General features: G+C 42.1%; 1 protein-coding gene across 2 annotated transcripts in view; it reads right to left on the bottom strand.

Moving 5' to 3' along the window:
• ABCC4 (ATP binding cassette subfamily C member 4 (PEL blood group)) overlaps window positions 1-22386 on the bottom strand; it is a 149867-nt gene that overhangs the window by 45260 nt on the left and 82221 nt on the right. For both annotated transcript variants that reach the window (XM_035114283.3, XM_035114284.3), the window contains 5 exons: window positions 18244-18323; window positions 3916-4066; window positions 2364-2483; window positions 1287-1397; window positions 575-675 (listed from right to left, as the gene is read on the bottom strand). In XM_035114283.3, the coding sequence (XP_034970174.1) occupies window positions 575-675; window positions 1287-1397; window positions 2364-2483; window positions 3916-4066; window positions 18244-18323 (563 nt within the window). The remainder of the gene's footprint in view (window positions 1-574; window positions 676-1286; window positions 1398-2363; window positions 2484-3915; window positions 4067-18243; window positions 18324-22386) is intronic.

Below are 22386 nucleotides of genomic sequence, written 5' to 3'. Positions count from 1 at the left end.
ACATCTATCAAATCCTCAGGCCTCAGAGCAGTGGACTGTCCTTCAGTTCCATTTTACAGATATCGAAGCAGGGCAGGTAAATTCCAAAGACCTGACACATTCTGATGTATCAGAACCTTAACCTATTTCTCCTTGATCTGAATTTGTCTTCTGTTTGTTTGTTTGTTTATTAAATATATATCCCATCTTTCCTCCCCAAAGGGGCCAAGGGCTCAGTTTTCTGATTCCCACTCCACATCACAATGGCTAGACAGCCATAAGTCACTCTCTTTAGCAGCCTAACCATTTTGCATTATATTACTGAAATCTATAAACTAGGAATTCAAACTATAAGCCTGCTTTAACAGCATCAGCAACTGCAGGAGTAATTTTAACATAATTTTTTCCAGCTTGCATACCTTCAAGCAATTATTGTTACTAAACAAGCAATTGTTGTGTTACTATGCAAAACTCAAAAAGCATGTATTATAGTGTATATAACATCGTGCTTTGGAAAGCAGTGGCATTTAACTGCAACGCCCAAGCAACACAAAAAGTATTTTAAAAGCTTCCAAATGGAACTAATGGATATTACCAGGTTCTCGACTTCAGCGCTTTGCCGAACTCCCCACTGAAATGTTCCCATGAGCGTGATCGAGTAGGACAAAGCTAAACCAACCTGCCCCGCATCTAGAGCTATACAGAGTAAAAAAGAAGGAAAGTTTCAAAACCTTTATACAAACTTTTAAATTTAATATGCACAACTTGCAAACTTAACATATAGAATAAGAGAACAAGAAGAACATGCGTTTAAAGAAGACTGGAAAACGTTTATGGAAAATAATTATGTACAGCTGAAAACGCTGGCAGCATTCAGGTAAATTCAACAGTGTAAATAAATTTTGATGGATGTAATAATGGAAAACCGATTGGTATAGTTTTTGTAAAATATGCAGGGATATAAGATATGCAAAATGAATCATGGGGGAAAAAGAAGCAAAGTCATTGATATTCTAAGTACTGTATGTAAAATGTTTATCTGAGATTGTAAAGCAGAAAATTTTATAAAAATCATATTAAAAAAGAAAGAAACTAAAAATCTATCATCCCATGGGACATGTTGGTGGGGTCCTCACTTGTAATACCACAAAGCCATAACATTTTTGAACACAGATGCCCCATTACAGATGTCTGACTTTCAGGCAGAGAATAATTCACTCAGCTATTGGCTTTAGCACGATTAGAAGAAAATGATAACGCAAATCAAGTCCTGGAAGAGTAGCTGCTACTTCGGCAAATATACTCACTATGAGCAAGGAGCAAAGAAGCAAAGGCAACCACAACCACAAAGATGGCACAGATGGCGTCCAGGCGTACGGCAAACCATCGAGAGGTTGTCAAAAATAAGAACCAAGCCTCTAAAAAAGAAAGAAGAAAATAAAAAAGGGGGAATGTTTATGTCAAAGGCCAAGTCATACTCTGAAGAACAGTTAAGCCTGGGAAACTTCAGGACCACACTGAGACCGGTGGGTCATCTTTAGCTAGGAAGTCTTTTGTGTTATGAGTCTACAAGTATACAGTACAATACATTTCTCTGTTTGTTACCAGACAGAATATTCCAATTTGGTTGTCCAGGCAAATCATAAAATTCTGAATAGCAACTTTCCTTAATAAAGGATGATCAGCAAGTGCGAGAATTTTGACACAAGCTGACCTGATTCACTGTATTCCACACGTCTCCAATTTCTACAGTGCAGTTCTTGGTTAAAAAAAAAACTTATCAAAATGCATTCTAAAGTGCATATTTTTAGATAAATACTTTTAAAAATGATGTATTTTAATACATATTAAAATGTACGTTTTTGTGCAGATGTTACTTGTAGACTAACAGAGAAATGGGATGGAACAGATTTACGAAGGAACACATTCGGAAGAGTCAGGGGCCAGGAATCCAGAAATCCCTCCCTACCTGCAACACAATGTTGCAGTATATCCCAAACCCCTAAGAGAAGTGCTCCTGTTGAGGGCCTCAGCCAATCTGGAACAGGATCCTTGCAATGATTTTCAAGCATCAGAGGCTGGGTGAGATTCTAGGAGCGGGAAAGGGATAAAAGGCAGTTGTTAGACTCCAACTCCCATCAGCCTTAGCCAGCATGTGATTGGTCAAGGATGATGGGAGTTGTAGTCCAACAAAAGCTGTAGAGAAACAGGTTCCCCCATACTTGTGCTAGAGGGTTGTCAGTCTCAAAGTAATAATTTTATAGCTAGGTAGCTATAAAGTTCTTCCTCTTCACCTGCATCTTGAGTAGTACATCTCAGCAGAAGGTTTGCGACTCAATTCCACCAAACTGCAAAACATTTGTTTTATTTTATTTTTTTCAAACCTGTGTGGAGATCTTGATGAGCATCAAATAATTCTTGGAATCTTTGCTCTGCTTTAAAAGCACGAATAGTCCAAAGTCCCTGGAGCGATGACGACAAATGAGAGAACACGGGGCTTCGAGCTGCAAGATGACGGGTTAAATATCATTCTCAACTAAGAGTACTACCTGAATAAATGTGTGCTATTTCTTACTCAGTTATCTAAAAGAGAGAGAAAGAGGGTTTTCCTCCAAGGTTATGTTAACCATGCTTATCACTGATAAAGTATTCTGTGATTCAGAATTATCAAGAACAGACTACTTAAATTTATACCACGTCACATAATTGTGAAACTTATTGGGTTACATCTTACCTGTGAGAATGTTATACTCTTTGGTACATGGGTAACGCAGCCTCCAGTCAGAGAAACCTGGGTGGGCTGCTGACTAGTTGCATGTACCCACTTAGTTTACAAGATAGAGGCAGAAGTAGCATCAGGAGGACATCCCAAGAGCATCTTTAGCAGTAAAGATGAGAATGAAGTGTGAAGACACCATGTCAATGGACCAGTGAGGAAAACTGAACCCAAGCTCAAGGCAACTTCAGGGCTTGTGCCAAGTGCATCCATCATGGCACCCCAACTTTACATGTGCTTCAATGGCGCTGTGGTCTAAACCACTGAGCCTCTTGGGCTTGCCGATCAGAAGGTTGGTGGTTCAAATCTGCACGATGGGGTGAGCTCCTGTTGCTCTGTCCTAGCTTCTGCCAACCTAACAGTTCGAAAGCACACCAGTGCAAGTAGATAAATAGATACCGTTGCAGTGGCAAGATCAACGGCGTTTCCATGAGCTCTGGCTTACGTCATGGTGGTCCGTTGCGCCAGAGGTTTAGTCACGTTGGCCACATGACCCGGAAAGCTGTCTGTGGACAAACGCTGGCTTCCTTGGCTGAAAGCGAGATGAGCATCACAACCCCATAGTTGACTTTGACTGGTCTTAACTGTCCAGGGGTCCTTCAGCTTTTTACCTTACACAGGTACTGTTAAGTGTCTCATTGTATCTGAGCTTTCGCACAACATAAAAGCCACTTCTGAAATTTCAGTGAAATATGGTGCAAGCTTAGCGCTCATTTCCATGTTTTTTGTTCCCAGAAGGAAAAAAATCTGCTTGAAAATAATATTAAAATGAGTGCCAAACCTATGCCACTACAGTTCCAGAAGTGGCTTTTACCTTGCGTGAAAGCTTGAATATAACAGTTAGGGAAACATCATCAAAATGGAATAAGAGGTCATGTGAATGCAGCCATACTTAGAAGACCCAGTAGTGGTGGTGGTGTTTGTTCTGGGCCTAGAAGCAGAATGTTACATGACCTAATTAATAGCTGTCGCAACAACACAAAAACAAGTGAACAAGAAGCATTTGAAAATCATCATCAAGGCACTCCTCAGTTTTCCCAAAAAAGGAGGGGGAGAGAAACCAATACTGTCCTTGAGTTATAGGCAAAACTTTTAAGCCTCTTGCACTCTTAAATGATGCCTAAATCTTTTAAAAAACAAGCCGTATCAATAATACATACTTGTAGATTCCAAACGTTTAATATCTCTCGATGTATCCAAGAAATACCGCCGAAGAAAGATAAAAAGAATGAAGAGTGGAATTAAAGGGACGAGAATCCAGGGAATCACTCCAATTGCCACTGCCACCACGCCACAAATCTGAAGCAAAGTCTGTAACAACCAAATCACAAAAGGAGTCCAGTTATTTTCTCAACCCCAAAGTTTTCATTATAATATAAAAAACACTGTACTTCTGTTTTTTAAAAAACAAACAAACAAAATAAATCCTGAGAAACTTATGATTTGTGGGGGACAGGAGGCGGGCAGGTGTGGAGGACTCCCTGGTCCTGAATGGGGTAACTGTGCCCCTGAAGGACCAGGTGCGCAGCCTGGGAGTCATTCTGGACTCACAGCTGTCCATAGAGGTGCAGGTCAGTTCTGTGTCCAGGGCAGCTGTTTAGCAGCTCTATCTGGTACTCAGGCTGAGACCCTACCTGCCTGCAGACTGTCTCGCCAGAGTGGTGCATGCTCTAGTTATCTCTCGCTTGGACTACTGCAATGCGCTCTACGTGGGGCTACCTTTGAAGGTGACCCAGAAACTACAACTAATCCAGAATACGGCAGCTAGACTGGTGACTGGGAGCGGCCGCCGAGACCACATAACACCGGTCTTGAAAGATCTACATTGGCTCCCAGTACGTTTCCGAGCACAGTTCAAAGTGTTGGTGCTGACCTTTAAAGCTCTAAATGGCCTCGGTCCGGTATACCTGAAGGAGCGTGTCCACCCCCATCGTTCTGCCCGGACACTGAGGTCCAGTACCGAGGGCCTTCTGGCGGTTCCCTCATTGCGAGAAGCCAAGTTGCGGGGAACCAGGCAGAGGGCCTTCTCGGTGGTGGCACCCGCCCTGTGGAACGCCCTCCCATCAGATGTCAAAGAGAAAAACAGCTACCAGATTTTTAGAAGACATCTGAAGGCAGCCCTATTTAGGGAGGCTTTTAATGTTTAATAGATTATTTTATTTCATTTTTCTGTTGTAAGCCGCCCAGAGTAGCTGGGGAAACCCAGCCAGATAGGCGGGGTATAAATAATAAATTATTATTATTATTATTATTATTATTATTATTATTATTATGAGCAATACTGTGCCTTCCACAAACATACGTGCTCCCATTGGGCAACAAAATTGAGCCAGACCAAATTTCCAATTCCCCATCAAAGTCGCTGGGCTCCTAGCGATCATAGGCTGCAATATTTAGAAACAAAGAGCTGTCAAAGGGGAAGCAATACTACTGTATGCAGTATGAGGTGCATGCAACTAAAGTCTCACTGGGATCAAAGCAAAACAGGAGGAGAAAACTGTTAAGATGACTAACAGATGTCTGACTCCATCTTTGAAAGGTGTTTTAGATCAGCCCATGACACCTTATTATTATCATCACATTTATGACAGGGCGTATCGCCGTAATGTAGTGCATGCATTTTGGAAAGTCGAAATTGCATACAAATGAACTCTTAATGAAGTAGTCTCAAAAGGGCAGACATAGCTATGCATAGGTGGCGACCAAGCCTTGTGTAGTCAAGGCACCTAATTGCCCGATTTCCCAACAACTCTTTAACCTATGCAAATTCAACAACATCCTCGGAAGCACACCTTGCATCATGGCAGTGAAAGGTCCAGAAGGATTAAAATAAATAAAAGGAGGAATGGGCCCCCTTTACTTTCTCTAACTTGCCCCAGTAGGCACTAGAAGTGCAATTCAAGGTTAATTTAGAAGGTCCTGCTCAGGAACAACAAATTTGGAAATTTCAATGGAAAATCCAAAACAACTCTGTGTAAAAAGAAGATGGAGCAAGTTTGTTTTCTCCTTCTCTGCAGAGTAGGACTCAAACCAATGACTTCAAGTTACAAGAAAGGAGATTCTGACTAAACATCAGGAAGAACTTTCTGACAGTAAGAGCTGTTCGACAGTGGAACAGACTCCCACAAGAGGTGGTGGACTCTGCTTCCTTGGAGGTTTGTAATAAATAATAATAATAATAATAATAATAATAATAATAATAATAATAATAATATTTATACCCTGCCCATCTGGCTGGGTTTCCCAGAAACACAATAAAACATCAAACATTAAAAACTTCCCTAAACAGGGCTGCCTTCAGATGTCTTCTAAAAGTCAGATAGTTGTTTATTTCCTTGACATCTGAAGGGAGGGCATTCCACAGGGCAGGTGCCACTACCAAGAAGGCCCTCTGCCTGGTTCCCTGTGACCTCACTTCTCGCAGCGAGGTAACTGCCAGAAGGCCCTCTGAGCTGGACCTCAGTGTCTGGGCTGAACGATGGGAGTGAAGACACTCCTTTTAAGCAGAGGTTGGGTGACCATCTGTCCCGGATGCTTTAGCAGAGTCCCTTGGGGTCCCTTCCAACTCTTACACGCAGGTCAGGTCAGACAAAAACTATCTGCATCCCTCTGCTCTTCTCAAGAAGGTGCTTAAGAACTTAAGAAAAGCTTTTTTGGACCAGACCAAAAGGTCTACTAGTCTACCATCCTATTCTCACAACGGCCAAACAGACAGGAGGATAAACATAACAGGACTTCAACAGCAGCCTCTTACTTGTGCTCTTCATCTTCTGCTATCCAACCCATAATTTTCATGGTCGACAAAAGGGGGGGCAAATATTTGCTGTTATCAATGCTACTCCTTTAAATCTACTGGAAGGTTTGCCTATCAGTCAGTGTATCACTTTTAAATCTCATGAAAAGTAAGTAAAAAGAGTTCTAAAATCCGATAAAAGATGTGCACATAAACCTTGGAGCACATTTTAGAAGACTTTGGGGGGGGGGAATGTTTGCCATAGATAAAGTCTTGTTCCCAGATTGGTTTAGCTTATTTATGCATATTTATGCTGTTAAGACGCCACACCGGTAAACACATCTCAGCAATTCAAATTATGCTTAAAGATCGCCCTCCCTCCTTTGAATCGAGAAGTGAAATCTGCCGTCTCTTTTTGCCAAACAGAAAAAAGTACTTTGTTTGTAAGCACATAAGTCATATCTATAGTATATCAATAGTTTAAGGCAATCTGGAAGATTTGTACTTATCACCATTTAGAACAGGATTGTTACACTCCCTGACTGACAGGAGAATTAAAAGATTTGTAGTAGCTGAGAAGGTGTTAGAAATGTTAATGACCTTGCTTGGTCTTTTCTTCCTCCCCCCAGAATCTTCCTGTCAGGAGACTGTGCAAAGATGGTAGAGATTTTGTACACAAACACACACACACATTATTTTGACAAGGATGGGGCTAGTGTTCAATCCTGGCATCCAATGAAATGTGGGGGCATGTTTTAAGAAGTGTGTGTCTGATGCAGAACAGGAACTGAGAAGGAAGAGCAAAGAGGCCCTTGTGCATTGTGGATTTCCAAGGTGAGACCTTTCATGGTGCCACAGGAGATACCAGCAGGCACACTGGTACCCACGGGCGCTGTGTTGGTGACCTCTGGGTTAGATCTACACACACAATCCAAAGGAGACAAGACAAGATGGAAGGGACCTTCCGTCAGTATTGTGCTATGTTATATAAGTTTCTTCATATGAGCCCACCCAATGTCAGATTTGAAGATCATTTCTACTCCGGCTCATCTCACAGAACTGCTATGAGAGGTGTCCATGGTCTGTCCCCAAATGCCCTGAACTCCAAAAAGGAGTTGTTTAAATAACAAGAATGGCATTTTTCCTTCTCCCTGCCTGCTCATTTCACAGTAAAAAATAATAATAATGGCGGAGGCCAATGAGAGGCAATAAATCAATAGGGGCCTTCTGTCCTTACGGATTAAGCAAATCCACACACAAGCATCAAGTAATGCATTTAGCTTATAAACTATATAAAAAAAGAGAGGAATGTGAATGTAATCATAATCAAGGACGCAAAAATTGTCTAAATCTACTTTGCCCATGAAAGAGGGCAGGCGGTTGGGGTGGAGAAGCACTTGGGAATCTCAAAATGACGACCGGGATTGTTAAGCTAAAAGAGGCCGGAATGCCTTCCAACACACTTTCCCTGACATTTCCACACAATAAAATATAAGGGTCAGTGGTATTGAAACAAACAGAGGCAGTTCCACTCATTTGCACTTATGAAAGCTAGTGACCCAAGCTATTATTGTCGTCTTAGGCACTTTTTGTCCTTAATATCCAGATGCAGCAGTTTTTCTCCCTCTCCCCCCCCCCCTTCGGGGAAAAAAATGACTGTGGCCACCTCGTTCGCATTTTCCTTTTCTTTGGCATTTTCACTTCATAAAGCTGCAGTCAATGTGTTTTTGTGTGTGGTGAGAAGGGAGTGACATTTCCAGTGGTGGTCTTGTCCACAGCCGACATTGGTGGCTCAAGTAGTCTCAGGATTAGGTCTTTGTGTGTGATGAAAGGATATGAAAAGTCAGTTATTTAAACTCAGTCAAGCTGTTGATTTTGGGGAGGGAAAAAAAGAGAGGGTTTTCAATTCAGCTTGCTTCAATAAATCACTGGCCTTTCCCCACCCCCACCCCCCCTCTCCAAGGGCAGCTGCAGAGAGCACACAATGTTTCTCCAGAAACAAAGCAAAGTCTTGAGGTGGGCTTTAAAATAAAATAAAAACCCAAACTCGACATTGAGGAGAAGAAAAAGGAAAAAGAAATTAAAGTTGATGGACAAAATATTTTCAACTTTCTACATTCCTCTGGTCTAGAAGCTGGATGACAAGATACCCTGCAATCTTATTGATTGGATAATTTGTTACAATAAAAAAACCTATAAAATTATTCTTTAAAAATCAATATATAATACCGAGAGAGAGAGAGAGAGAGAGAGAGAGAGAGAGAGAGAGAGAGAGAGAGAGAGAGAGGCTAAACTAAAGGAACTGTGAAGAACTTGAGTTAAAATATTTGGCATAATTCAACAGCCAATATTTTTCAAAGTGGCTAGCTAGGGTCAAAAGCTGTCAAGGGACCATCTACACAGTTCTCTTCAAGTTTAAGGCTGCAAGCCTAAATATGCTTACTGAAAATAGTGGGATTTCCTTCCAAGAAAACATACACGAAATTGCAGGTCACATCTAGGCGTTCTGAAGTAAGGGTCTTTGCAAATATAAAACACACAATACTTAGAAACAGACACAAATCCTATACATTAGCATTTTGGCAGCAAGTGCTTTATGAAAAATCTCCAGAGAAGCCCAATTAGAAGTCCCACTGAATACAATAATTTGTGCAATGTAGTACCAACTAACCAAAAGTAAGCCTCAGTGAACTCAATGGGGGAATTTTGGGGGGTTGCATTCCAGGAAAGCTATCCAGTCTATTAAATCAATTATTATGGATGCATGCAGCACAACAATGCAAGCAGGAAGCTTTAAAATTTTCTCTTAAAATCTATACCCTAACTCTGGAAAGAGCAACAGCATCCCTGAGGTATTTGCAGGTTTGTTTTTCTTCCTCCAGTGCTCGCCTCAAAGTCTTCCAAGGCCTAGATAGGTCAAGCTTATTTGTGCAGAACTGAAATATGCAACTGCTAGTAAAGCAAAAAAAGAAGAGGCTGGAATGCTTCTAAATGACCCTATGATAACTCGAAAATGGACCACTTCTTCAATGCAAATCCTCTCAAGAAAAGCTTCTGCACACAAAGTGAGAGGAACCAGTTACGGCATTGTTTATTGAGTTTCACTTGATTCCTCCTGACAACCATTTGAACAATGACTGTTGGGAAATGTCCCTCAAAGAATCAACAACAATGGTAGAGGCTCAGAGCTTTTATACTTAGTTAATACTGATTTCTTTCTCTTCTCTTCTCTCTCTCTTTTTTTAAGAAGGAGAAAATATTTCTTCCTGAAGGGATTAGAGGATGTCTTATAAAAAGACACCTGCAAACAAAACAAGTGACAAAAGATCTTTATCATATTCAATAAGAGTTATCCTTCGGACAAAGCTGGGCTTCTCTAGACATAAATAAACCAGAAACCCTTCACAATTTGACTGAAAATACATCAACTAAAAATCAGCTGCCAGCAATAGGGGGAAATATGGGGAGGAGTGATAAACAAATGGAAGACTGGCTGCGTCAGCTCTCGTGCATTTGAAAATATTTGAGAAGGAGTGGATATGAAGGGCAAGATTAAAACAAGCCTGAATGAGCCGTTTGCATGGCAGTATGCAACTTTCCCCTTGCTGCCAAGGGCTCAGGGACCTCGAACTGAGAACTTCTTGACCTCAGATTAGCAAACCATGCATGCTGTGTCCATTTGGAGCCCTCTTGAGGCACAGAAGGGAACAGGAGCCTGAAACAAAGGTGACAGTGATTGGCAGGCTGTCTGAAGTCTGTGCCCTGGACAAAATTGGTAGCAATATTGGTTAAAAGTTAGTTTCCAGGCTCAATTCAAAGTGCTGGTTTTAACCTATAAAGCCTTAAATGGCGCAGGACTGCAATACCTCAAGGACGGCCTCTTTCCATATGGACCTACCCGGACCCTGAGATCATCATCTGAGGCCCTTCTTCGTGTGCCTCTTCCTCAAGAGGTCTGGAGGGTGGCAAAACGAGAATGGGCCTTCTCTGCAGTGGCTCCCCATCTGTGGAATGCTCTACCCAGGGAAGTTTGCCTGGCGCCCTCATTATACACCTTTAGGCACCAGGCAAAAATGTTCCTTTTTAACCAGGACTTTGGTTGATCTGATTTACATCCTATGCCCTTTTTATATATTTTTAAAAAATGGGGGGGGGGGAGCTATTGGATTGTTGTTTTTATTTTTAATATGTATTTTGTAGTTTTAGATCTTGATTATATTCTGTGAACCGCCCTAAGACCCACGGGTATAGGGCAGTATATAAATTCTAATAATAATAATAATAAGTCAAGTACAAAGCAACCTGCTTGTTGTAGGAAAAGTCCATTGGCCTGAAGACAAAATTATAGCATTTTGCGTGTTATGATAATAATACTGTATTTTCCTGCGTATAAGGCTACTTTTTAACCCAGGAAAAGCTTCTCAAAAGTCGGGGGTCGTCTCAAATGCCGGGTCGTCTTATTTATACAGCGAGTATATCCCAAACTCTACATTTTAACTGGAAAAGTTGGGGGTCATCTTATACACCCAGTTGTTTTATTCGCCGGAAAATATGGTAATTTTATTATTTATGCCCCATATGGCTGGATTGCCCCAGCCACTCTGGGCAGCTTCCAGCACATATACAAACACAATAAAACGTCAAATGATACAGGGCTGCCGTCAGATGCCTTCTAAAAGTTTTTTTATCTCCTAATTGGTGGGCATTCCACAGAGAGAGTGCCACTACCAAGAAGGCCCTCTCTCTGCCTGGCTCCCTGTAACCTCACTCCTCACAGTGAGGGAACCGCCATAAGGCCATCAGAGCTAGACCTCAGTGTCTGGGTTGAACGTTGTCTTGGATGTTAAAAGGCATTGTGAAAAGCTGTTGTTGTGTCAAGAGGAAGGTATTATATATGCCCATGGTAGAGAGCCATTGGTCTTAGCCAAAAAAACAACCAAGCAGTTTGCATTGTGTGCTTCACACACCTGTTTTCAGAGCTGTTGTAACAACTTACCAGGCTGTAAATCTTGCACGAGATGTTTTGTCAGATACAAAAATGAAACAGCCAACCATGCCCAACAAGCATTCACATGTCCAAAGATACCTATTTGCACTACAGACAAAGGGCATCTTGCCATGCAGCACTGTGAAACTGGAATAAAGTTTTCTGCTCAGCACAGATTTTCTCGTATGCCTCAATATGCCTGTATGTTTAAAGGCTTAATGTATACAGGGAACATTCAAAAAGAAAGTGAGCTTATAAAGCAGATTAAAAAAAAGATGACTACTTTTCTAAAATCTCTTGGGCTGCAGAGCCCCTTGACAAGCAGGACAAAAACCACCAGGAAACTTGCGGAGCTTTTTATTCTTCTTCTCTATTAGAGACAAGATTAGCTTAGAAGAAAATAAAAAGATGTGTCCCAACAGACTCCTATGCCTTTTTTTGACTTTAGGGGAAATGGAAAATACAGGTCGTCCATCAGGGTAATCAAGCCAGTTCTGTTCCAAACCCAGCTTCAAGCTAGAGTGAGGTGAGTCAAATTTCCATCACTCCACATGCCCCCTCTGTGACACTTTGGTATTCAGATTCACAACTTTTTAAAGAGGAGAACCATACTAGACTTATTTACATTTACAGGGGTAGCTGTTTATTATTGCTCTAGGCCAGGGGTGGCCAACTTCCAAGAGAATGTGATCTACTTTCAGAATTAAAATCTGGCGGTGATCTACCCCCATTTTGGGGGGTTCGGCTCTAAGTTGTTGAGCTTTTTTAGGGAGAAAGAAAGGGGGTGACCAAATTTGGTAACCTTTTGGGGGGGAGCACTGCCCAAATACTTTTTTACGGGGGACAACAGAAACTTTCAGAGATTTCTTGGGAGAGAGTTGCATAAAAGCAAGGAGGAGCCAGGAGGAGGAGCCGGAGAGCTCTAGGCAGGCAAAAGGGACAGGGAGCAATCCAGCCATTCTGTGCAACGCACTAACACAGTCACACATATACTGGTAAGCTCTGTATCGGAAAGAGGGAAGGAGCTCTCCCTGCAATTGCCCATGGTTATTGAGCTTTTTTGTGGGGGAGAGACAAGAGTTCTTGAGGGTTTTTTTAGGGGGAGAGCTCTTTCTTTTCTTTTAGGCTGGCGATCACTAAGGAACCCACAATCTACCCGGGATCTACCAGAAACGTCCTGGGGATCTACCGGTAGATCGCGATCTACCTGTTGGCCATGCCTGCTCTAGGCAACTGGATGTACTCAGAGGTCAGTTCAGCTGGAAATGCTTGCAGAGAAGCTGAAATCCTATGCGCTATTTCTTGGGAATATGCCACGCTGAACTCCGCAGGACTTATTTAAGGGCAAGCATTCCTAGGACGGCAATGTTAATCTTTCTTATCCGTTTGTGTTTGAATTGGGGAAGCAGGTTCAATAACAATACGGAGTTCAACTGCCTTTCCTTTCCTTTCCTCGGAAAGTGACTTGTCAGGTGGCAGCACCACAGAAAGCAAGCCAAAACAAACAGCTCCTCGAGAAAGCAGCTCCTTGGGATACAAGGTCCAAGGCAGAGCGTGTGCAACACAGTCACTGTCTCCTTTCTTCCACTTGGGCCGCCCCGGGTTGGATGCTCAGTTTAGCGACAGCAAGAACCACACCACCCACGCCAGCCCCTTCTGGGGAGGAGGCGCCTGAAAGTGAGGTGGTTTTCTGTGCCTTCAGAGGGAAAAGTGGGGTTGTACGCTCTGCAAGGGGAAGGGCAATTCTTGGAGATGCCGCTCTCAGTTAAGGAGCGAGAAACACAGGCAACACTCTGTAAGGAGGTGCCAACGCCTGAAAGAACTCCCCTTCCATATTTAAGGGGAAACAGAAGAATACACAAGGTTGATCCAACTTTTCTAATGCTAGAGTTACCAGGGTCACCAGCAGGGCTGGAGACGTTGGCTGGCATTGTTGGGCAGCTGCGGATAACCCATGTCCTTCCTGCTGCCCAGTGTGCCTGCTTGCTACAGCATCACAATATACCACCAGCTATATATCACGCTATACAGTATTGATATATCGCGATGTCTGAAATAAGGTTGGGGCTATGAGAGGCATTGCCTGGCTTCAGTTTCCCCCACATTGTGGTTTTTGCAGAGCACACACACACACATACCGTGATTCATGATATAGTGCTAGGTCCGAAATTAAGAAACCAATGTCACCATATGGATTTCAAACCGGTTATATTGATTTAAGTACCTAAGAAATCTTCCATCAGTGTGATGAACGATTATAGACCAGTTGCTTTAACATCTGTGGTAATGAAAGTCTTTGAGAGACTAGTGTTGGCCTATTTGAAAGACGCTATTGACCCTTTGCTGGATCCTTTGCAATTTGCTTATCAAGCTAATAGGTCAGTAGATGATACGGTCAACATGGCATTGCACTACATCCTGCAACATCTGGATTCCCTGCGGGCCTATGTGCGAGTTTTATTTATAGACTTTAGCTCTGCTTTTAATACTATTGTTCCATCTAAATTGTTTTCTAAATTACTTCATCTTAATGTACCTGCTCCTGTTTGCCAATGGACATACAGCTTTTTAACGGACAGGAGGCAGCAGATGAAGTTGGGGGAAATTATATTGAGCAACAATACCATCAGTACAGGTGCTCCCCAGGGGTGTGTGCTTTCCCCACTGCTTTTCTCTCTATACACAAATGACTGCACCTCAACTGATCCATCTTTTCTCTCTATACACAAATGACTGCACCTCAACTGATCCATCGGTTAAGATCTTGAAATATGCAGATGATACAACAGTTACTGGGCTTACCTGGGAGAACAATGAATCTGCATATAGGCGGGAAACAGATCATCTTGTTTCGTGGTGCAGGAATAATTTGGTGCTAAATGCCCCAAAGACATTGGAAATGGTACAGTCGTACCTCGGGTTACAAACACCTCGGTTTGCGAACAGTTCGGGTTACGAACTGCGCAACCCCGGAAGTGTTTTCGCCCCGCGCGCGTGCGCAGAAGCGGCGCGCGCGGTCTGCACATGCGCAAAATGGCGCTTCGGGTCGCGTTCGGTTTACGAACTATTCGGGTTACGAACTGCGACCCGGAACGGATCGCGTTCGTAACCCGAGGTATTACTGTAATTGATTTCAGAAAGCACTCTTCCATCTTGCCACCACTTTCCATCCATGGTAACATGGTTGTAGTAGTAGAGTCCTTAAGTTCCTGGGCTCTATAATTTCTCAAAACTTAAATTGGTCAAGCAACATCAATAGTATTATTAAAAAGCCCCACCAGAGGTTGTATTTCTTGCGTCAACTAAGAAAATTTAATTTGCCCCAGGTAATGTTGATCCAATTTTATAGAAGTATCATTGAAACTGTTCTCTGTAATTCTATTACTGCCTGGTATGGCACAGCCTCCAAGATGGACAAGAAAGGGCTCCAACGAGCAGTAAGAATTGCAGAAAGGGTAATTGGTGCTAGTTTGCCTTCAACAGAGACACTTTATACCAGGCATCCCCAAACTTCGGCCCTCCAGATGTTTTGGACTACAATCCCCATCTTCCCCGACCACTGGTCCTGTTAGCTAGGGATCATGGGAGTTGTAGGCCAAAACATCTGGAGGGCCGCAGTTTGGGGATGCCTGCTTTATACTATCCGAGCTAGGAAGAGAACAGAGCGAATTGTCGCAGATCCCTTGCATCCCGGTCATCATCTGTTTGATTTACTTCCATCTGGATGTCGCTACAGGACTCTATACACAAAAACAGCTAGGCACAGGAACAGTTTTTCCCCTCATGCCATCAAATTGTTAAATTCATAGTTGTGTAGCGGAAGGTGAGGCTAGTTATGGGTGAGGAGATGAGAGGAAGCTGCAGCTGCCGCTGGTGAGCTGTGTGCTGGGAGAGTTAACAACACAACTACTACTACTACTAGTAAAATACCCAGGACTGCACCCAAGGGGTGGTTTTTCCTTAGCAGAAAGCATTTGGTGCACCCATATTTCTGCCAATCTGCCATAGGCACCTAAGCTGCTCTGATACCATAGGTTATAGTTGTCTCCACCCAGAACAGAATGTGATACGTTCTGGAGGGCTGCAGGATATAGGGAGGGGCGGCAAAAATCAGGTGCCCTGACTTGCCCCAAGTAGAAGCTCTTTCTGCAAGTTAAAACCGCCATAGGATACAACCCAGCCCATGATAAAACAATAGTGGATGCCAAGCGAGCCTTCCTAGGGAGAGCATTCCACATGTTTTGGGCTGGATTGTCATCAATATGCTGATGACACCCAGCTTTATCTATTGATTGACGGCCACCCAGACTCGGCCCCAAACACACTGACCAGATGCTTGGAAGCTGTGGCTGGATGGCTGCGTGGGAGCCGCTTAAAGTTAAATCCTTCAAAAACAGAGGTCCTCTGGCTGGGTCGGGATGGCATGGGGTTGGGGGGCCAACTCCCATCTCTTGCGGGGGCTCAATTAGTGCCAGCACCTTCTGTCAAGAGTTTGGATGTAACCTTTGATGCCCCCCTTTCTATGGAAGCGCAGGTTGCAGCCACAGCAAAGGTGGCATTTTTCCATCTCCGCCATATTAAGCAATTGGTCCCTTACCTTTCTCGCCCTGATCTGGCCACAGTGATCCATGCAACTGTCACCTCCGGGCTTGATTATTGTTAACTCGCTCTATGCGGGGCTGCCCTTGAAGCTGACCCAGAAACTCCAGCTGTTGCAGAATGCCGCGGCGTGGCTCCTTACGGGGTCCTTGCTGCGGGATCACATTCATCCAGTGCTTTACCATCTGCACTGGCTCCCGGTGGAGTAAAGGGTCAGGTTTAAGGTGCTGGTTTTGACCTTTAAAGCCCTATGCGGCCTAGGACCCTCATACCTACGGGACTGCCTCTCCTGGTATGCCCCGCGGAGGACCTTAAGGTCCATAAATAGCAACACAAGGAGGTTAGATTGGTTTCAACTAGGGCCAGGGCCTTTTCAGCACTGGCCCCAATGTGGTGGAACGTTCTGTCACAAGAGACTAGGGCCCTGCGGGATTTGACATCTTTCCACAGGGCCTGCAAGATGGAGCTGTTCTGCTTGGCCTTCGGCTTAAACCCACTCTGACCCCTTATATGGGATTTGGTATATAAAATTTCCCTTGGCTTTTTTGCTGGCCCATGTAGGACCAGTGTGAATAGCTGGCTTGGGTGAATATCTGATGTTTCCTCCCTTTATGGTCTCGATTTATGGGCTACTACTAAAATGAGGCTGCATTTTAAAGCCGTATTTTAATTAACTGTTGTTTTTTTCTATTACATTTTATTGTAATTTATATTTGGTGTTAGCCACCCTGAGCCCGGCCCTGGCCGGGGAGGGCAGGGTATAAATAAAAATGTATTATTATTATTATTATTATTATTATTATTATTATTATTATTATTATTATTATGCCCGGCAGGCTGCAGGGGCCTCCACTAGGGGGGAAGAGATCTGGTAATGGCAAGTGCCCCTTGATTCCTCCCATGCCCCAGACTGAAATTCCCAGGTGTCAAAAAAGGTTATTTGTGTATGCTACTACTGCAGCCCATGTTTTGTTAGTCCAAAAATGAGTGAGGTTCCAACCAAAGAAGAATGGCAACTTAACCTGACAGAATATGCGCAGATTGTAGATTTAGCATATAGAATAAGAGAACAAGAAGAACATACGTTTAGAGAAAGACTGGAAAACATTTATTGAACATATGGGAGGAAAATTGTGTACACCTAAAAATGTTGGCAGCCTTAAGATAAATTCTACAGTGTAAATAAGTTTTGGTGGATGCAATAATGGAATACTGAATGGCTTAGTTTTTGTAAAATATGCAGGGATTTATGATATGCAAAATGAACCACAGAAAGAGAAGGGAAGTCATTGATATTTTAAGGATGTTAAATTGTGCATTTTAAATTGTAAAACAGAAAATTTAATAAAACATTTTGTCTATGTGTATATATATATCCATATATACAACCAGCGTCCCGTTGCATACATGCCAGCACCTATGTGTGGAAGGGGGAGGGAGGGAATGCCTTCTCCAGAAATAGGAGCATGGTGAATGAGCCAATCAAACAGTGTATGAAGGTTGACTCACATGTCATGCTTCCTTCATAGCTCCCAGAAAAAGGTACTGTTCGACAAGCCATTGAAAAGCCAGCGAACTGCCACAAATTAATCCGTCACCAGTTCCCTGACATGAACCTCTTTTGTGCTTAGACAACTTTTTTGTTCTTTTTGGTATTTATAACCACTTCTTCCTTTTGTTCTCATTACAAGCTATTGTTTCCAGCCCTATTATTGCTAATCTCTTCTTTGTAAATAGCCACACCTGTCTTAATCCCAAAACAGTACGGTAAACACTGGCTTCTTTCAGGAAGTACATGCATAATTAGGTTAATCAGTGATATCTTTTCATGTGAGCTGATTGTTTCTTTACTGTGGACATATTTCATAACACTGCGGCAGGCTTGCCAAATGGCTGCAAGGCAAACTAGGTGCAACTTAGCAAGCATGTAGCTACTACATACTGAAACCTTGACATAATGGCAAGGTGCGGGCAGCCACTCCTGCCTGCTACTTATTACTCATTCCACCACCCCCCACCGCCAATTTTTGACTACACCCTTCTTAAACAAGTCCTTTCATTAACCTACCTCAAATACCGACAAAATATTGACATGCAAATCATCAGAACTTTAGATTCCCAAAACCTGAGTGTTCTTGTCAAATTCTACAAGGATCTCTACCAATTTACCTGCACGAAGTCCAGAAACGTTAATGGAAGTAAGTCATCCAGGTGACCGATATCTTTGGAGAAACGATTTAGAATTCTTCCTATAAAAAAATATGATTGGAGAAATATTGAAGCATGTTATCAAGTAGCGCTGTTTCGCTCCTAATTGAAAAGGAGAAGAAGCAGCCGGAACAACCCTAAACATTTTTACTTGGAAGTAAAGTCCCACGATATTCAGTTGCTGTTGTTGTTTTCTCCTTAAGAACTGTGCACAGTATTGCAGCCTCAGACATTGTTTTATTGACATTTGACAACCCAATACAGAAACAGAAAATGGACATTTCCAAATCAAGCAAACTGTTTGGTCCTACATTTAATAGCTTTGCTCCATGGGATAAATAAGGTGCATGTTTAAGAGCAGCACTGAATATATCAAGTTATTTCTGCTAGATTTCATGATGGTTCTTACAAGTCTCCCTGTGCCCAAGATCATAAAAACATTGAGCAAAAGTGGCACATCTGCTTCACCACCAGCGATAAATGGAATCAAGATTTGGCCCATGTGTTCGGATATAATCTTTGGTAGCTATGGAGACTTTTATATTTCAACCTGGGAGAGGAAGTAAATATTTTGGGCATATCCCAAAGAAGTAACAAATGTTTCCAAAATCAATTATTTGTTCAAGCTGAGTAAAGTACCTCATTTTCTTATTCAGGAGGAAAGGAGATACTTATCCCGCCCAGCTACATACCTATCCCATCTGGAAATACCTTCTCATTGAAGAGCTTTCACTTTAGCCCGAAATCGCATAATGCCCTCAGCAGTTCTTCAAGGGAAGTACAAACGGATCCCAATGTGTGAGAAAAGTTGCCCATGTAGATCTGGGGAAGTGGAAACAATTGGCCACATACTCCTGCGATGCAGCTACTACGAGGAGGTGCGAGGCGAACTCATCCACATGACGCTGGCTGAGCTTCCTGGAGTCTGGACGCTCGGACAACTTCTATATAGAGTGGCTTCTTTCAGATGCTAATTCTAATGTGACAGCAAAGGGAGCCAAGTTCTGTGCTAGAGCTATAAAAATTCGAGCTGACCTAGTTAGTAATGCCCCAAAATTTCAGGACAGAGCCAAAGATGGTCCATTGCTACCATTTGCTGTACCCTCCCAAGTAGTGATACCTTCTTTTCTCTAATAATTTTTACAATGGTTAAAGTTTATATTTATTGATTATATTTTAGATTGTATTTTGGATTGTTTTATGTGTGGTTGAGGACCGTAACAATAACTAACTAACTAACTAACTAACTTTGTTCAAGTTTTGTGGATCTCTAGAACAGGCATCCCCAAACTTTGGCCATCCAGATGTTTTGGACTACAGTTCCCATCATCCCTGACCACTGGGCCTGTTAGCTAGGGATCATGGGAGTTGTAGGCCAAAACATCCGGAGGGCCGCAGTTTGGGGATGCCTGCTCTAGAACAAAGCAATGTAAGACTGCTGAGCTCTAGTGCAGTCATACCTTGGATCCCAAACGCCTTACAAGTTGAACGTTTTGGCTCCCAAACGCTGCAAAAGTGAGTGTTCCGGTTTGCGAATGTTCTTTGGAACCTGAACATCCCATACAGCTTACAAGGCTTGGTTTCTGAATGTTTTGGAAGTCGAAAGGACTTCCAGACGGATCCTGTTCGACTTCCGAGGTGCCACTGTATCTTATTCAATTAGTTGGTTTCTATATGGCCCTTCATCCTAAGATCATAGAGTGGCTTACAATATAAAAAACACAAAAACACAAACCATAATAACAAACAAAAACAATAACCTCCTGCTTATTTAGTACAATAAACCATTGTTAATCTGTTATCAATTAAGCATTCACACTTTTTTCACTTGAATGAAATTTCTGATAAGTTCCTCCTGCTTTATTTATAAAAAATAAAAATCCCCTGTTCTTATATTGCTTAGTAATATAGTGCTTTTAGAATACAATTTAAAGGATAGATTATACCAGAGAGAGAGAGAGTTGGATCCAAACTTAGTTAAGCTTAGAGCACACCCACTGAAATATATCTTTAGTGTCATTGATTTCAATGGATCTTCTCTTGGGATAAAGTCTGGATTCATCACTGAACTGTATCAAATGATTTACTTACACACACCAAACATTTATTATTCTACATTATGTCCATTAAACACCGATCATATTTGAAGTAAGTGTTTGCTAGGGAACAATAGTACAAGTTGCTTTTGGTAGCATCACCACTTAGCTTTGGAATTTTATTCTTTGGGAAGCCAGACAAAGCAAGCTAGATTTTCTCTCAGCTGCCTCTCAAAGCAGTTGCTGTAATAAAACACTGATCCTCCGAGCTAAAGATGGATTTGTTGATCTCGGCACCTGAATTTCATTTATACCTTTACCGTCAAGATGAAGCGAAGAGCAAAAATATTATTATTATTATTATTATTATTATTATTATTATTATTATTATTATTATATTTGTACCCCACTCATCTGACTGTAAAATGAGCCACACCCACTTTTAACATGTCTTTATGAGATTGGAAGGTAAAACCAAAACCCATCAACTTCAAAATTAAGTACCATCCTGAAATGTCACTTCTATTGGATTGGTAATTGAAAACTAATACAAATTGCTGTATTATCAAAAAAGAAAAAGAAATGAAAGAAAGGTCACTTCTAGCTATTAAGGCTGAAGTGAAGGCTGGTTTCTTACACCGATGAGGGGTGGGAATTTTTTTCACATAAGTTCACACCCCCAGCATCTTTTTAAATTAAGTACATTTAAAATTAGTAGCCTGATGAACAAACACAACGCAGGTCATATCAGACAACATGAATGGCTAAATCTACTAGTAGCCAAATCTAAAGTTAAAGTTGCAATTAACTCCCCACTCCCAACTTTTTGGGAAGCAAATATATTCTTGGACACATCTTTTCAGACATGCTAAAAATCAGTATGTTAATTTCTAATTTTATCCCCCATCCCACCCCAAAATCTAAACTATGTACGGTAAAAGAAGTGTATACTATTGAGATGTCATGCCTTGAAAAGTTCACCAGTATCCCATTAAAAACAATTCCCAAGTAAATTTGTGGAAAGTTCTCCTGCTCTGTTAGAAAACTCTGCCCTTTCTCCCTTGCTGACCCTTATCCTTGGAACTGCTTTCTAAAGCACCTGTTGTGATATCACCTCTCTTCCTTCTAATCCAGGCATCCCCAAAGTGCGGCCCTCCAGATGTTTTGGCCTACAACTCCCATGATCCCTAGCTAACAGGACCTGTGGTCGGGGAAGATGGGAATTGTAGTCCAAAACATCTGGAGGGCCGAAGTTCAGGGATGCCTGTTCTAATCTCTTCTCAAAACCTACTTTTCCCTGATGTTTTTGGCTCACTCCTGTGGTTACCATACCATACTGTGGGATCTCATAATCTTATACACGCCCATAATCAGCAGTAAGTTGAGTTCAATGGGACTTACAGTATTCCCAAGCAACTGCGTATAGTATTCTAGCCTCAGCCTGCAACTAAAAGTATATAAACTGAAACAATTGTATATGCCTCTATTGCTTACACCTGACTCCATTGTCTCTGTTTCCCCATGAATAATCTGCAGGACAGAGACCTGTCACATTCTGAAGCAGGGGTGCCAACCTGAATAAAATATTTGGGGGGGCAGGTAAGCCCAACCTTGTATAATCGATCACATGAAATGGCACACACACACTACTGGAATGGCAATGCCCATCAACTTGGGGGGGGGCAGCCCTCTGCAATATTTTATTGGAGGGAGTGAAGGGACCTTGGCCCCTAAGAGTTGACTCCTATGTTCTGAAGTGCTATGCAGACTCATAGTGCTAAATACAGAATAAATAATTTGAACTACACTGTGTACTTTATTGAAGGGGGGAAATCCAGTCTTTTAGTTCAACCACTTTTGGCTATCTGATAAAGTATGACATATATTTAGTAAATGAAATTTTAAAGGTTAAATAAGCGTATTAAATCTAATCACTTATTTAGGGAAGTGGGAAATTTTCTTATGGCAATACAATTATTACGAAACGAGTCTGCACCATTAAGACTAGGCTTGTAAGAAGGCAGCGACTGCTGTTTCCATTCCCCTGCAGTTCAGTTTCTGCCCAATA

Source organism: Zootoca vivipara, chromosome 4 (genome assembly GCF_965207765.1).
Source record: "Zootoca vivipara chromosome 4, rZooViv2.hap1.1, whole genome shotgun sequence".
NCBI classification, from domain to species: Eukaryota; Metazoa; Chordata; class Lepidosauria; order Squamata; family Lacertidae; genus Zootoca; species Zootoca vivipara.
The sequence above is the reverse complement of the archived record's forward strand: the minus strand, read 5'-3'. Positions and strand labels throughout refer to the sequence as shown.